This window comes from Equus asinus, chromosome 10, assembly GCF_041296235.1.
Source record: "Equus asinus isolate D_3611 breed Donkey chromosome 10, EquAss-T2T_v2, whole genome shotgun sequence".
Taxonomy (NCBI): domain Eukaryota; kingdom Metazoa; phylum Chordata; class Mammalia; order Perissodactyla; family Equidae; genus Equus; species Equus asinus.
Genome location: NC_091799.1, coordinates 28,596,463 through 28,613,892, shown reverse-complemented (window position 1 = coordinate 28,613,892; position 17,430 = coordinate 28,596,463). Strand labels below are relative to the sequence as shown.

The window sequence follows — 17,430 nt, the reverse complement described above, 5'->3', positions numbered from 1 at the left end:
CAGTCACTTAGCCCCTGGACTCTCTTTGCCCACAACCCCCAAAGTCCTTGTGTAGTGATTCCGAGCCTTCATGATCTGTGTGCGCCCCTGGATGCATGATGTAGCAGGAAGCCCTCGTGGCATGGGGTTGTTTCAGTTTCCGAAGCATTTTCGACATGTACCTATCATATTCCCACTCGCCTTGTAAAACAAGCATTTTCATTTAATACAGTGAAGTCTTTGTATTCTCAACAACAAACACATGGTCTAAGGCTCGCGGACACAACCTGCCTTTCTCTCTAACACCCTCCCCCCACAACTCTGTCTGCCCTTACAAAGCCCAATGTCAGCAGAAATATCTATTTACAAACAAGGGCTTTCAGGGAACAGTATTGGTAGCTCACACAAATCTCTAAAACATGCCCCCACTCTGTCCTTGGAATCCCTGTGAACAGCGTGTATCACTGGCAGCAGCTTTCGTGGAAGGCTTCCTGCCTTTCCATCTTTCCATCTGTCTTTATGTCTGGCTTCCTCTGTCTCCTTCCACTTATTCATTAAAACCGTGAGGAACCTGGACGGGAGAGGCAGTCGGATGCTGGCCTGGGCCTCATGGATATCTGGAAAACAGAGCCCAGACAGGGAGTTGCTTGCAAACAGCAAGAACGACCCAAACACATCCAGCCTGCAGTGTCATCTGAAGCAGACACTGACTGAAGAGGGATTATTAATGGGGTGGATGTAATAGTCACATGATGATCATGCAGCTCTAGATCATTTTTCTAGGATTATCAGCAACTGAAGGGAATCTTTTGCCACTCTCTCAAACTTGAGTCTATTTTAGCTCCCTATTATCCACACATGGCAATGATAATAGCTAACATATTTAGCGCGTCACATGTGCCAGCTGCCGTTCTGAGTACTTTGCATGTGTTAACTCTTTGTGTTAACTCCTCACAATGACCCTCTAAAATAGGTACTTTTATAATATTAGTTTCCAATATGAGAGAACTGAGGTACAGGAAGGTTAAGTGAATTGCCCAAGGTCACACAGCAAGTAAATGGTAGGATCAGTCTCCAAAGTTCACGTTCTAACCACTCCTCCACAAACCTCTCTAGATCAGATCAGTATTCCTTACCCTCACATTCAACTTCCTCCCCAAACATTATTTCCTACCATAACTTTTCCTAGTTCGTTATATCAGGGTTTCACAACCTCAGCACTGTTTACATTTTGGAATAGATCTTTGTCATGAGACTTTGTCCTGTTTATTGTAGGATGTTTAGCAGCATCCCTGACCTCTATCCACTAGATGCAGTAGCACTTCCTCTCTAGTTGTGATTAGAAATGTCTGCAGAAACGTTGCCAAATGTCCACTGGTTGAGAATCATTGACTTCCGTGGATTCTGCCGATTAAATGGAATAATCTGGTGCTCCTAGAACATATGTCCCCACCTCCATGCTCTTTCACCTTTGGTTTCCCCCTTGACCTTGCAGTGTCCTTGGCCTCCCTCCCATCAGTCTTCTGTTCCAGAGTCTTTCAGTTCCTCAGCATCTTTTATAGCCAGAGAGGAAATACTAGCCTGTCTGGGTTACTGATCTGCTTGTTTTTATGCTTTCTTATTTAAAAATGGTCATCGATTCCAAACTTGCCATTTAAATCCCCTAAAGATTCCACAAGAGTCTTAAGTTCAAAAGTTCAATTCATTCCAAATATTCAATAGTTATTTATTGGGTCTACCTTGTGTCAGATCCCAGGCTAAGCACTCAGAGTGTGGAGTCAAAGGAGATATAATACCTGCACCTCAAGAGTTTATGTGATAGATTATCGGAGCTAGAGAGGAACTTGGAGATCCACTCTCCACCCTTTGCTGGTTGAGGAGATGGGGAAACCAAGCCCCAGAAGGTAAATGATCAAGATCAACTAGAGACCAAGCTCAAGGCTGAGCTAGATCATCCTCCACCTCGTGGAAGTCCCAATGTGCATCTAAATACCATTTATCCATCTGGAGCCTTAAAGAGCTCCTTTGAATTAAATTATAATTCACTATTTTCTAGTGGATGTTAAAACAATTGAAAATTAATATCCAAAAAGTCTATCAGCCCTCTCTCTTCAAAATTTTGCTTACATTCCATGCTTTTCATTGTAGGTCTTCAGGCTGAATGACTCCAGATTATCAATGAGCACTGGGCACAGAGTCCAGAGACATGAGTCTTGGTTCTTTCAGCTCTGTGACCTTATTGATAAACATCAAGAAATCACTAGCTAATGATGCCCATTTCCCATGACTCTTTTCCCGAAAAACCACGCAAGATTCCCTATTGTCTATGGAGTACACTTCAGATCTCTTGGCATGCCATTCACAGTCCTTTGCCATCTACTCTCAGATAGACCCTGCTATTTCATTTCCTTCCAATACTTTGTGCACCTTCAGTTCTATCAAAAGCAGATGTCTTGCCATCTCCAGGGTCACCTTCTGGTAATGTCACAGCTCTTGCTTTGCTCATACTTCACCTTCTGCCAGAAGATCTTTGCCCCGCTTCCCCCCACCAAATTCCTGTTCCTTGTGCAAGGTTCTGTTCTTATGTCACTCGTCCAGGAAAACTTCTCTGAGCCTTCTTGTCTGAATCAAGTGTTCCTTCCTCTGAGCTCTGTTTGCTTGTACCTCTATCAGGACTTACTCTATTATGCTTTATTGGCTTATAATTAAAAACTACCCCTCGTCCTCATGTGATCAGTTTACCCCTGGCTGGGCAGCATAACTTCGAAGTTAAGAACGTGCAATCTTGGGTCTGATTGCCTGGCTTTGAACCCCACCTCTGTCACTTGCCAGCAAGTCACTCAGGTTTAGACAAGTTATTTGAGCTTCTCTGGGTCTCAGTTTCCTCATCTGTAAAATGGAGATAATAACAATGCCTCCCTGCTTGGATTATTGTGAAGGTTATATGAACTAATCCATGCAAAGAGTTTAGCACCATGCCTGGCATGCAGTGACTGCTCTGCAAGCATCAGCTATCATTGCTCTTCCCGCATTGGAGGGTAATTCCGGATGGCACCAGCCCTGCGAAGTGGGGATCTGCCTGTCTGGCTGCATCCCTTCCTTATCTCCCTTTGCCATCTCTCTCTCTGAAAGGCTCACCCCTGGCTGTGTGGGCCAGGATGAGGTGATGGCAGGCTCACCCGAGAGAGGAGCTTTTGTTTCCGGAGCTCAGCCCACACTGTCTGGGGTGCATTTTTTCATAACTTGCTGTGGGCCTGCATCAGTTATGAAATTTACATCATTTGTTTCTCCCATGTGGGAACCTTCCTCATCACCCTGAACTCCTTGGATTGGCTACAGGTTCTCAGTGCCTCCTCCCAATGCTATTTTGTAGATGAGGATCTGAGGTCCAAAGGTGGACCCAAGGCTGACTCATCCATTAGGCGCAGTTGGTGCATTGCCTGAGGTCCACAGTACTTTCAGGGGCCCATAAAAAGGGCTTAATTTCTTTTCAAATCAGAAGAAAAAAGTTAATATAATAATAATACATATGTAACAATGAACCTAGCCTCTTGATTATATATATCTTTATATCAATGCAATCATAAAATGTAATTATATATATTTATGGAGGAAGTAAAAAGTGCCCTGGGTCCATGAAAGTCCTGATGTGACCCTGGATGAAGAGGAATTTGCCCAAGATAAGTAGTACATTCGTGGCAAATCAGGGCAAAAGTTCATGTGTTACCATCCCCAATTTAGATATCTTTTGCTTACATCTTCAAGAAAATTCCTAGAAGTTGTTTCACCACAGTCTTCTCCTTTCTCAGGTGAGAAAAGGCAGCCGGAGAGAGGATGCAACTTGCCTCAGGTCACACAGCTTAGTCCAGCTAGCATACAGCTGAACTGTGCTTTCCTGACTCCTTCTTACTCCTTTAGTATTTTACACAACAAAGCTAGTGACCACTCATGCCACCCTCCCATTGTATAGATGGAAAAACAGAGGGCCAAGAAGTGGAAGAAGGGGCTTACCTAGTGTCACAAAGATGCTCACTCCTGCCTCCAAGTCAGGGCTCTTGTTCCAGGGCTGTAAAGATGGTTCAAAACCTCAAAATCTACTCAAATTGGGTTTCCTCACAAGCCGTGGGCATATATTTCATTCATTCATTCATTCATCCATTCAACAGATATTTATTGAGTACTGATGTCCTCGGCACCACATGGAAGGCTCTAGACGCAGAGTAGTGAACAGACACGTACTCTTTACTGTCTCAGAGCCTCACTTTCCCCATTTGTGTGAACAGGATCGTAATTCCTATTTTGCCTCCTTTCGAGAGTTATGGAAGAAGCAAATGAAATAATTAAGATGCTCTGTGTGCTTTAAAACTTCAAGGAAACTTAAGAATGCTTCCTGTATCATTATAGCAGAGTATATAACCAATGTGGGGAAGATTTAAAAATTGACTATCTAAAGATATAAGTATTTCAATCAATTTTAAAAGAACATTTGCTTATTTATCCCTAGAAAACAGAAGGCATTGGTTAAGCACCTGGCTTTGGAATCAGAAAGCTGTGTTCTAATGCTATTCATGTTATTACAAGTCAAATGACCTTTTCCAAATCAGTGCAACTCTCTGAGTGTCAGTTTTCTCATCCATAAAATGGGACCAAGAGAACTTATCTCATAGGTTAGCTGTAATAATTCAACAAGATGATGCACATGAAGTTCTTGGCCTTGTACATGGCATGTCATGAATAGTGACTCTATTTGTTTCTCAATAAGTTCATGTGGCTCTGAGTGGCATTAAAACAAATCAGAGTAGTGATCCTAGGGATAATGTCAGGAGGCAGGTATGGTAATAATAGGTCTTCCTAATTGTATAGTATCAACTCCTATTGTATCTACGTTGCATCAACAGAGGACTGGCACTCGCATTAGGAAATAGCAGGTCTCTCACCAGAGGGTGAAGCCTGTGACTGGTCACGTTCCATACCCTGGACTCCAACTAGGACCTGATACAGTTGATGCCCCATGAATATGGGTTGAATGAATCAGTGAATGGATAAATAAATGAGGCAGGACTTGGGGATATTAATTTGGGAAATAGAAGAGCCAGGGGTAACACCATCAAAAGCCTTAGACATCTCCAGTGCTGTCCTGGGGTAAAGGGCACAGAATAACTCTGTGGATTCCTGAAGACCAGATCCTGGACCACTTGGTGGAAAGGAAAGGGAAGCGATTTGGGTTCACTCTAGGAGAGCTTTGAGAAATGCCCAAGGGTGCAAAGGCCTTCCTCAGACAGCAGGGAGTTCTCTGATTCTGGAAATATGAGCAGTCACTTGTTGAGATGTTGTACAAGTGATTCAAGCAGGCGGTTGGTGGTAAAGGGGGGGATTTAGCGACCTTTAAGGGAACCTCCAGCCCTGACTATGCCTGGTTCCATGGATGATGAAGGGTAAGGGCTTGGAGCAGCTGTGAAGAATGTGGACAGCAGGATGCAGTGGTCTTTGACAATTTCCTGAGAAGAGGTGTCATTGTTTCTGAGGTTTGGTGAGTGAACGGGGAGAGCTCGTAGGTCCAAATCATCAAAATGACCAAAGGTAGGCTTTCCTCTCCAGGGCAGCTTTAACATGAGCACCACTCAGTGTACCAGGGTCTGGTTTGTGCTATGGGAACGTTTAAGGGTGAACAAAACAAAAATGTGTAAATCATCCTCTTCTCCTCCACCTCCTTCCCTCCTCCTCCTCCCCCTCCTTCACCTCTTCCCCCTCCTTCTCCTTCTGCTTTGTCTCTTTCTTCCTCTCCTCCTCCCACATTCTTTTTTTTAAGTTGATATGCACCAATTTCATTGACAATATGTGAAAAAGAGAGCAATGAACACGTCTCTCTATTTCAGAGAACAGTGTCAGAAAAGCTGAAGTTTAACAGCACAGAAGAAGGAAAAAAACAAATGGTCTCGATTCTGAGGAAAAGGAACAGACATTTATTATTAATATCAATAAAAAGTGCAGTTAACATTTATCACGTGCTATGCAAATAAGTATTTGCATTCTCTCACTAAATCCTCAAAATGGCACTATGTGTTAAGTACTGTTATTATCAGTTTACAGCGGAGGGAACTATCAGGGAGGTGAAGGGATTTTGCCCAAGGCTACAGAGCTAAAAAGAAGCGGAGCTGGAATTCCAACAGATCAGACTCCACAGTACACGAGCACACGTGCTGAACGCTTGTTATGTTGCCATGACCATGGGCCAAGTCCTGGTACGTTCATTATCTCATAAGTTCCCCCTGCAAGCAGCAGAGGTAGACAGTATTATCCCCATTTTACAGATAAGAAGACTAATACTAGGAGAGATGCCCTGACTTTCCCAAATCACATAGCTGGTGAATGGTTGAGCCAGCATTTGAATGCACAAGTGTTGGTCTGTAAGACCCTGACCTTTCTATGTCTGCATAGCCAGCTCACGTGTGAGTAAAGAAGGTAGGCTGCAGAGTCAAGAGCCAGTGGAAAACACAGGTCCATCTTGAACCCTCAAAAGCACTTTGCCATCCCAAATGCACCACATAAGCCCGTGTATTAATAAAGCTTTGGCATACTCCTGTCAACCTTGCCTTACATCTGGATCACCTTAAAAAGTTTACAATGAAATATGCAGACATTTATCTCTTTTCTCTCTTAAAAGAGATCTGTGAAGTATACAGGGTAAGACTTTTTAATCCCTGGAGTACTTATGGGAAAACTGAGGCTCAGAGAGTTGAGTGAAGTCATCTAAGGTCACACAGCTAGTTAAAAAGGTAAGCAGACCCATGTAGTCAGAGGGCTTTTAGGCGGTGGTTCCCAGGAGGAAAATGAATACAGACAGAGCACAGACACAGATGCCATCGTGGATCTCGTCCCGCTATTCCATACAGTCCTTCAATGGGAAACCTGGCCCCACGCATTCACTTGCATGGCCAACACATAGCTCATCGGAGACACTTGAGCTAATCTTGACCTTGTGACTTCCTCCAAAGGGTTACCCTTGATGCACCTGCCTCTACGCCAGGAGACAGGAATGTCCAGAACTCAGTATAATTTGGGATAAGCCTCCAGCCAGGTGTGATTTATTTCAAGCCTCCTTGAAAGATCAGTCCTTTGAGCCAAGATGGGCTGGGAGGGATGAGGATGCTGAGGAGCAGTCCCTCAGGTACCCTCTCAGTGACATCCCAGCCTTCCTCTGAATGCCTGGTGCTGCCGAGTCCTCCAGGGTCATTTTGGCGGTCCTCCCCCCGACTGAACCAAGCGCAGGGACCATGGGTATACTTAACCCAAATCTGTCTGTTTTAATCACTCTCCTTTAGACGGATAAAAGCTTTGCATAGGATTGCTCTCTCAAGCATTCCTCTGTGGCTTTGATACCAGCCATTAAATCATGGAAGGGAAAACAAAACAAGACACAACAAAAAAGGGGCCAGCTTCAACCTTTAGCTTTTAATTTTTTTAGCGTCCTGAAAGAAACCGGATTGTTGACCTAAATTTCCCCTTTCATCCCCGCATCCTCTCACCTCTGCCTGTATTCCCCTGGAAGACATGCCATAGCTAGTGGACATCCTTAATTTGGAGGTCCTGAAATGGTCTTCTCTTCCCTCTTCCCCCTCCTCCACGACCGTACATCTCCCACAGTAAGAACCAAGACTGGGATGTCTGAGGGACCCAGGATCTCAGAGTCACAGGGAGTCTGAGGTGGAAGGGACCTCTATGGCCATGTGGTATATCCCTCCCATCTCAGAGGTCAGGGAGGTGAGGGAGCCCAGAGAGGGGGGCTGCTTTTCCAGTGACCTACAGCAAAGTAGTGGCTGGGCTGGGACACAAGAACCTTGAGATGGGCTAAGAGTTATTCCCATTAAAGGAAGGCATCCTGGAAGAGAGCTCTGGCTTCAGAGTCAGTCTGACTGAGATTCCACCACTCTCCAGCTTGGATCCTTAGGGGGAAATCACTTAGCTCCTGTACTCCTCAGTTTCCTTCTCTGTCAAGGGAATTTCAGGAAAACCCACTTCACTGGGTCCATATGAGCACTAAATGGGATGTTTGTGCTTACCAGAGAGACTGCCACATAGAGGTTTTCAGCAAATGCTCGTTACCATTATCATTATTTAATTGAAAATGCTACTTTGTCACAGGCAGAAATGACCCCGATAGAGTTTCTTCTCATTCCGCATCCACTCTCCCAATGAGAGAAAACAAATAATAATGCAAACTTGGCATATACTTGCCATCCTTTGCTAATCGTCCTCCCCAGACAGCGATGAAAGTCAAATGTTGTCACAGCTAATTTTGTGTTGAGTTAAACCATCCCAGGAAAACATCCTAGGGAAAAACCCCACAGGATGGAGGCATGGTTGAGGCCATCCTTGTCTATAGGGGAACTGAACTTGAAATCAGGGGTCTTGAATTTCAGTTTTTCCTACTGCTTAGTGCTGTGTGACCTTGAGCAGGTAACCTCACCTCTCTGAGTCTCAGTTTCCTCACCTGTAAATAGCATCTGTTATACAAAGTTGTTGTAAGGGTTATGAGACACCTTGGCATAGAAGCAGCTACTGACTTGCTCAACACACAGCAGGGCCTTCAAAAAAGCACATTCAAGCTGAAACAGAAACACCCCTCCCCCGTGAGGAACATGCCTGTGCGTGGTGACCACACCACCAAGGTTTGTATTCTCCTAATGCACCTTGCTCTGCTCAGGATAGGAACTGAGTAAATTAAGGCAATGCATCATAAGCAGAGAAGGATTCTAAACTGTGCACAAAGCAGTGAAAGATGGCAGAGAAAGATTTGAGAGAGTCATTGAAGATTTCAGTTGTAGAGCTTGGAAAACTTGCTGAATGATGGTGATATAGTTTGCTAGGGTTACCATAACAAAATTCCCGGACTGAGTGTCTTAAACAACAGAAATTTATTTTCTCACAATTCTAGAGGCTAGGTGTCCAAGATCAAAGTGTCTTTAAGGTTGATTTCTCCTGAGGCCTCTCTCCTTGGCTTGTAGATGGCTGTCTTTTCCCTGTCTCTTCACATCGTCTTTCCTCTGTGTATGTGTGTGTCCTAATCTCACCTTCTTATAAGGACATCAGTCCTATTGGATTAGGGCCCACCCTAAGGACCTCATGTTAGCTTGATTACCTCTGTAAAAACCCTATCACCAAATCCACTCACATTTGGAGGTACTAGGAGTTGGGACATATGAAGTTTGAAGGGACACAGCTCAGCCCATAACAAATGGAAAAGAAAATGAGAGGTAGCCAATAGTGTGACAACAACCATGACAAAACACATTTCAGTATGGACCCTGGAGGTTGGAACAAAGCTGAGTCAGAAACCAACAGTCAAGGAGGCTGGTGATGGAAGTCTATGTGCTGAAGGACCAGCTCAGGAAGGCATTCCGAACTCCAGATAGACAACCAGGCCCAGGCAAATCTTGGATCCCAGTGAAGTGGGGCGAGCCAAGTAGAACAGATTAAGGGCTAGTAATAAAAAGCCACTGATCCTTAGTCAACTTTTTAGACCCGGGCAGAAGAATGACATGGAAAACTGTTTCCTGGCTTGCAGTTCAATTCAACTTGCTTGTGTTGGTGCTATGGGACTTATAGAAATATTTTTGGAGGGGGCCTTCAAACAGCCCACAATAAAGTGTTTGGCACTTGGCACTTAATGCAGTGATGTGATGAAGAACCTGGGCCTGGGAATCCCATAGGCTTGGGTTCCAAGCTGTGTTACCTTGGACCAGCCACTATCCCTTTGAGCCTCAGTTCTCTCTGAAGAATGGGAAAGGCTGATAGTTTTGTTGTGAGATTAAGTGAGAAAATTAATGTAGAGCATAATGGGACATAGTTCTAAATAAAAGGTAAAGGTACCAGGAGCTGTGTTGGATGCTGGGCATGTAGAAACGAACTGAACTGACATATGTGTGGGAAACAGAGGCATTGGATGAGTAATTACAGGAATGATGAGTTTTCGGACAGAGAAGAGTATGATGAATGTGTGGGAGGAAGATTTGTCTGTACCTGGGGTGGAATGGAAGGGTCACACAAAGCTGCCCTGGGATAATGCCATTAAAGTGATCCTTAGAGGGTGACCCCAAATCCTAGAAGATCCTCTCAGTATAGCCCTGGCCAAGGTTTTGGGAGCCTCCTTACAAGCTTTTGCCTTTGGACTTGCCTCCTTCACACATGCTGTTCATCTTTGGGATGAGGTTCAGTGGGTAGATGAGAAGAAAAATAGACAGTGAAAATAAAGAAACATCAAGCTTCTAGGGGTGGGGTAGGGGGGATATGAAGTCCTTTGCACAGCAAGCTTAGCTGCAGGAAGATAGGGACACATTAGAAAGGCCAACTGACCAGGGTTTGAGTGACAGGTGATTACCACGAGGCCAGGGCAAGCCCCTTTCCTGGTCTGTGCCTCAACCTCTCCATCTGTGCAGTGTGCTCCAGATACCTCATCAGCCTGTGAATGGGCTCTCCCACATGTTCCCTGTCTGTTTCCAGGCGCCTGTAGCTTTGAGGGCAGGCTTAAGCTAACTAGATGTATATTGCGTGCTGGATTGCCTGTGGCCTTCCATCTTGCCACGGGGGGATGTGTCCCCCTGGATCAACCTCTAGTACCACACAGATGGTGCTGACTTGAGACTGACTCTAACTGCTTCTTTCACTGTGTCTCTATCTTCCTGGAGAATCTTCTTGTGGAGGGACAGAGTGGAGGTGAGGAGGGGTACCCCACGTCCTCCAGAGAGCACTGCCCCATGTACCATATGGAGATACAGAGGAGAGAGGCGTAAGCATGCCAGAATTGGGAATGACATGAGGCATCCGATTCAAATCAACACGTATTTATGAGCACCTCCTACTTACAAGGGACCATTCTAAGAGTGAAGAAAAGAGCTCTTAAATTGTAGCCGGGGATCATTTAATCCAAGCCCCTCCTTTCTGAGAGAAAGGAAATGAGACCCAGCAGCATAAGGGGTGGTGTGAGTTGTCCCAGGGTAGGTCATCTGGCAGTCTTAGCCCACATCTCTGGTTCCAGATCCTTGGTTCTGGGCTGGTGATACAGCAGTGCCTCCCTCCCAGCCCCCCTGAGATGTGGCTACTGTTGATTAAGTTATTTTCATGCAGAAATAAATCCCATCACCACCATCCTCCCCCCATCCCTATTGAAGTTCAGTGATTTCCTTTCACCACTTACACTCCAGGTAAATATTTCCCTCTGAACTTCTGAAGCCACTGCTTCAAGGTTCTCGTTTCCATTAATGTGTTTCCTCCTGGTTCCACTGAAAACCCTCTTTGCCCTTCCTCTCTGCCTCCTGTGGCCAAGGTACCTCTTAGTCCTCGGCTCTGTGTCGCAGAGTCTGGTCTTCCTCACTGCTTCCCTCTTCGCTCTCAACTGCAAACAGAGGTGGCTTGAGTCTGGGTCCCAAGCTCCAGGAAAGTTCTGAACTGAGGGCACCCTACAGATGTGTAAACATTTTACCTTGCTAGCCCAGCCAGCTGCTTTCCAAAGGCAACAGGAAAACCAGGGACTGAGAGTCCCTGGCAAAATAAAAACCTGCACAGAGAGAGAGGGAAAAAGGATTCTGTTTCAGATGTTAATTTTCTCATTAGAAGAATTTTCTGTTTAAGAGGGAGGGAGTTAGCCAGGGGAGGAAGAGAAGGTTAGCTGAGAGGTGGAGTGGGGGACACAAGAGTGGGGGCTCCAGGAACCTTTGCTCCTGCTGATTCTCTTAGCAACCGGCCACAGATAGATCTGGGGCACCTCATTCCAAATCTGGAGTCGAGCTTTGGCTTTTGAGGGGTCAGTGGGGAGATAGCTCTTCACATGCAGCCTCTTAATAGCCACTAAGCCAATAGGGATTTATGATTTTGAAGTAGGGTTTGCCCATAGATTTGAGGAGGACTTGTGCTTTCTCAAGCCTTCATCCTACCAGCTCTTGATACCTCGGTCAGGATACCTTCAGGGTACCTTCTCTCTCTGGCCTTTCTGTATTTTGTTTCTAGTCAGTTCCTACTTTTCATCCTTGACATCACTCCCAGACCCTCCAGCGTCTTAAAAATGAACTCCCATTTAGACAGTCAGTGTATGCCAAGGACAGTGTATCTGCTATGTCTTTTATACTTAAAGAGAGATACAGATGAGAGAATTTAGATCCACAGAGGTGAAGTGATTCCTCAGATGTACAGCTAGTAATTGCTGTCCTCAGAATTACCCTGAGTCCAAAGACCCTGCTCTTTCTACCCTACCGAGAACACAGTCTGTCTTCTGATTTTCTCTGTCCTTTAGCCACGGAGACATAAATTAGTGCCTGTGATGCTATCTCTTTTTCTCTTCTCCCATTCTGTTTAGAATCACTCCTGTGCTCATTCATGAGACACTGACCCAGTGCCCGCTGTAGGCAATGCATGGTGCAAGGTGCTGGGTAGGGTATGGATAACCCAGACAGAGTCATCACTCTCTAGAAGCATCAAGTCTAGGAGGGACTCCAAAACCAGAGAACAACTGTCCAGTTTCCTAGAAGTAAAATGAGTTCAGAGGAGAGAAGGATCAGTCCTTGCAGGACTATCGGGGAAAGATTTTTGGAAGAAGTAGTTTCTGTTTTAGCCACTGGAAAACCTGGAATCACAGAAAAGCAGACACAGACTGAGCATGTGAGGGGCACCTCAGTCAATCCCTTTCTTTACCAGTCAGAGGACCAAGACCCAGAGGAGGTACTTGGGGCTTCGCCAAGGTTGCCCAGCCTGTGAGAGCAAGTTGACTTTGTGTGGAGACTCTGGCCATTATGACTGCTGGACAGGGAGTGAGAAGAGAGATGTAGGTGGACTTAGATGTTCAGCCAAAACTGCCATCCATGTCAGCTGCTAACAGAGAGATTTACACAAATTCTAAGGCCCCAGTGCCCACAAATGAGTAAAGACTGTGAGGCTCGTCTATTGATTTTGCTGGAAGCTCTCCATGCTCCTTTGATGAACACTAATGGCAGATAAATGCCCAAAGTTATGGTGACCGCAACAATTCTCCAGCTGAGAGTAGGGACTGTCCTTCTAAACAAGCATCTTCTATTCATTCTTGTATTCCTCTGTCTCCCCCCACCTGGCCTCACACATCATCTGACACTTAAAATACTCTCTTAATTAGAAAGTCCTCTTCCCCGTCCAACAGCTTTGTCTGTGCCAAGGACACTGGGTATATTCCAGAAAGACTGGGGAATGGGAGTTGATGAGTATTAAGATAATTAGATCCAGAGAGAATCTGCTAAGCGAGTTCCCGGGGTTCCCAGAGTAAGTCTAGAGGCTTCTGGCTTAGAACTTTCCCAAAGACGCAACTAAAACTTGTGATACCTCCAGGTAGATGGTGTGATCCAGATCCCTGGTGGCATTGAGGGAGGGGAGGTACTATAGAGCTAGTGCAAAGGACAGTGAATTGCAGAGTTTGATGGATCTGGGATCCACTTACCAACCAGTTGACCTTAAACCCATCCATTCCTTTACCTCCTTTAACTTCCATTTCCTCCTCTGTTAACATAATAAATATCACCACCTTGGGGGTATTACATGGATTAAATAAATTAACGTGTACTTAGACCTTAGCACAATGCTGACCTGCCATAGGGGCTTGGAAGACCTTACTTAATGAAGGAGTCTCCAGCATCTTTTTATGTTAAGAGGATGCTTTTATTTTATGTTTTTAATACTAGCCTTAGTGCTAGAGAAAAGCAAGCTGAATTTGGTCTTAGGGGATTTGTCAACGACCCTGTGTAACCTGACAAATGCCTTCCATTCTCTGCATCTCAACTCCCTCACCTGTCAAGTGAAGGAGTTGGAAGTGGCAATCTTTAAAAACCTTTCCAGCCTGGATATTCAGCATGACTGCCTTTCTTTGGGGATGAACACCAGGGCTCTCCAGGATTCCTGTTGGAGATAGAAACACTAGCTTTGCAGTCCTTGACCTTCACTTCTCCTGGCCAACTTTCCCGATACTTTGCCACCAGCGATCATTTGAGTACTGCTAATGGCTGATGTACACTCAAAGTTATGGTGACTGTAAAGGGGCTGTCCTTCTAAATGAGTATCTTCTATTCATTATTATCTTCCTCTGATTCTCTCCTCACTTCCTATATTACCCAACGCTTAAAATACCCTCTTAGAAAATCCTCTCACCCATCCAACAGCTTTGCAAAATCAAAGGTTTTCAGATTTTCATTGTTATTACTGCTGTTGTTGTTGTTTTCTTTAGCTCAAGAATACATTCTTCAAACAAAAGTCTTTCCTCTGTGTTTCATGTTAAAAACCAGTAAGTCAAACCACTTGGGTTAAAGTTGTGGGGAGAACCCCTAAAGCCAATTCACCTGTCTTCTCAGTTCCTCTAGCCCTCACCCTATCCTCGGGTGGTCCCAGAGGCACCATTAGTAACTGCCAGAACCCCACAGAGCACAGTTTGAAACTGTTGATCTAGGACATCCTGCTATAAATTTTATCAGAGAGAAATAACTTATCCCCTCTTCTTCCATCCTTTATTTATTCATCTTTCTCTTTTGGGGTCACATAGGGCTATATGACAAATGTTCTTATACCTCACGTGACCGAGGATGGGTCGTGGGCATTCACACCATCAGTGATCAAGGCAACAGAGACCCACGCTACTTCTTCTCCTTGAAGACAGACCGGGCTCGGCAAGTGACCACAATCAATGCCCACCGCAGTTACCTCCCAGGCCAGTGGGTATATCTAGCTGCTACCTACGATGGGCGGCTGATGAAACTGTATGTGAATGGTGCCCAGGTGGCAACGTCTGGGGAGCAGGTCGGTGGCATATTCAGCCCATTAACCCAGAAGTGTAAAGTGCTCATGTTGGGAGGCAGTGCTCTGGATCACAACTACCGGGGCTATATCGAGCGCTTCAGTCTGTGGAAGGTGGCCAGGACCCAGCGGGAGGTACTGTTGGACATGGAAACCCATGGCCTCCACACTCCTCTACCTCAGCTCCTCCTCCAGGAGAACTGGGACAATGTGAAGCGTGCTTGGTCTCCCATGAAGGACGGCAACAGCCCCCAAGTGGAATTCACTGGTGCCCACGGCTTTCTTCTAGACACAAGCTTGGAACCTCCTTTATGTGGGCAGACATTGTGCGACAACACAGAGGTCATCGCCAGCTACAACCAGCTCCCACGTTTCCGCCGCCCCAAGGTGGTACGCTACCGTGTGGTCAACCTCCATGATGATGGCCATGAGAATCCCACAGTGAGCCGCCAGCAGATCGACTTCCAGCACCGGCAGCTGGCTGAGGCCTTCAAGCACTACAACATCTCCTGGGAGCTGGAGGTGCTGGAGGTGAACAACTCCTCCCTGCGCCGCCGCCTCATCCTGGCCAACTGTGACATCAGCAAGATTGGGGATGAGAACTGCGACCCTGAGTGCAACCACACGCTGACCGGCCACGATGGTGGGGACTGCCGCCACTTGCGCCACCCTGCCTTCGTGAAGAAGCAGCAAAATGGGGTGTGCGACATGGACTGCAACTATGAACGGTTCAACTTCGACGGCGGAGAGTGCTGTGACCCTGAAATCACCGACGTCACCAAGACATGCTTCGACCCCGACTCTCCATACAGGTAAGACCTGCTGGGCAGATGATGCCCAGTTAAGAGCTAAACGTGACCCTGATTTTATCAGCACAGCACCTGAAACCCATAGGAGTTATGGGAATTTTCCAGTTCACATGGCAGCCTCCTGCTGAGGCCAGTCTATTACTCAAGTACTCATGAGGACTATATGTAAGTATAGTCTAGCAAAAATATTGAGAGTATACTGTGGACTAAGAAGGAAAGCTCAGACTCCTGTCTTCTCAAAGAGCTCAGAGTCTATATTAGGTGACATGAGCTGCTTTGCATTCTAAAGTATGTGGTAGAGTGTGTTAGACCTGCCCTATCCAATACAGTGGTCTCTAGCCACATGTGACTAAATTTAAATTAGGTTAAACAAAATTTAAAATCCAATTCCTGAGCTTCACTAGCCACATTCCAAGTACTCAGTGGCTACATGGGGCTAGTGGCTACCATATTGGACAGACCAATGTGGAACACTTCCATTGTAGCAGAATGTTCTATTGGACACTGCTGGTGAAGTGGAGATCAGCTGGGGTCAGACAGCCTGGGTTCAGATGTCAGCGATACTACTTCCTCACCTTGTGACCTCTTTGAAGCTATTTCCTCATCTGTAAAATGGGAATAACAATGGTATCTACTTTGTCGAGCTGCTCTGAGGATTGAGAGAGAGCATTGGCAGCACAGTCTCTCTTAAAGTGCCTGGCAGCTTGTTGACTCTCAGTAAGTCTTTGTCATTACGTGTCTAATGAAAGATAGCATGTGCTGTGGTTTAGGGAGTGTCATAGGAGATCCAAGAGAAAAAACTGACTTGCAGTTTGACTATCTTGGAGAAGGCTTAGGTACAATGTGGACTTCAGAGTTGGGTCCGGGCAGAAGGGAGGACACCGGAGGCAGAAGAACTTCTTCATCTACTGCTGAGAAGAGGGCAGAAAGAGGGTTCTTCTGTCTAATCTCCCTTAGTCTCTGCCTAGCACTATTAACTCTAAGCAGCAACCCCAAAGGAAAACCCAAAGGCGAGCCCGTAGGTGATCTATATTCAGTGTGGGACCCAGAAGAACTAGTTCCAACCCAAAGAGATAGTCAACCTCCACTTTCCTGATCTCCCAGATTCATGCTGAACTTTTCCATTCTGTCCAACACGCAGGACCCTGGACTTGCTGATAGCTCCAGCCCATTTGTCGACCTCTGCAGGTTTTCTGCTGACTCTTCTCTTTATGTCTCTCAAAAGAGCAAGGGCCTCCCATGCACAGACAAAATACCTATGTGCAAAGGAATGATGATGCTGGCTGGAGAATGTCATGCCTGGCAGCAAGCCAGGAAGCACGTCAGCTCAGCCTCCTGGCACGAGGCAGGCCCCTGGACTCTCACCTCGGCTCAGAGGCATGAGCAGCCCATGTGAGAAGAAGCCTTGGTGTGTGGCCAGTTCCTTCCAGGTCACAATGCACTTTCATCTCTGTTCTCCTTTGGGCTTTGACGGAATTTGACAAGGAAGACAAGACGGGATTAGCATTTGCATTTGACTGATGGGGAGATAGAGGACCTTGGAGAGTGAAATGGCTCGGCCAAGGTCAATGGTCGGGAAAGTCATTCGACTAAGTCACAAATGCAAGTCTTCTGGCATTAATGCAGTGGTGCCCTACTGAGCTAGACTCCCAGGAGTCACCTGTGTGCCCAGGCAGAGTGGTACTGGGGAAGGGTGAAGGGCCACAAATAGTTGGAAGTCATTCACCCATTTATTCATTCATTCAGATGTTTCATTCATTCATTCAAACATTCATTCAAATGTTTGTTCAGTACCCCTTAGCTCTATTTTGCTTCAGGAAATGCAGGATTCAGAATGATGGAG

At 45.8% G+C, this 17,430-nt stretch overlaps 1 protein-coding gene across 1 annotated transcript in view; it reads left to right on the top strand.

Annotated features, from left to right (window-relative positions):
• Positions 1 to 17,430, top strand: part of PAPPA (pappalysin 1) — a 240,734-nt gene that overhangs the window by 17,201 nt on the left and 206,103 nt on the right. The window contains exon 2 of the mRNA XM_014830350.3: positions 14,528 to 15,590. Within this exon, the coding sequence (XP_014685836.3) occupies positions 14,528 to 15,590 (1,063 nt within the window). The remainder of the gene's footprint in view (positions 1 to 14,527; positions 15,591 to 17,430) is intronic.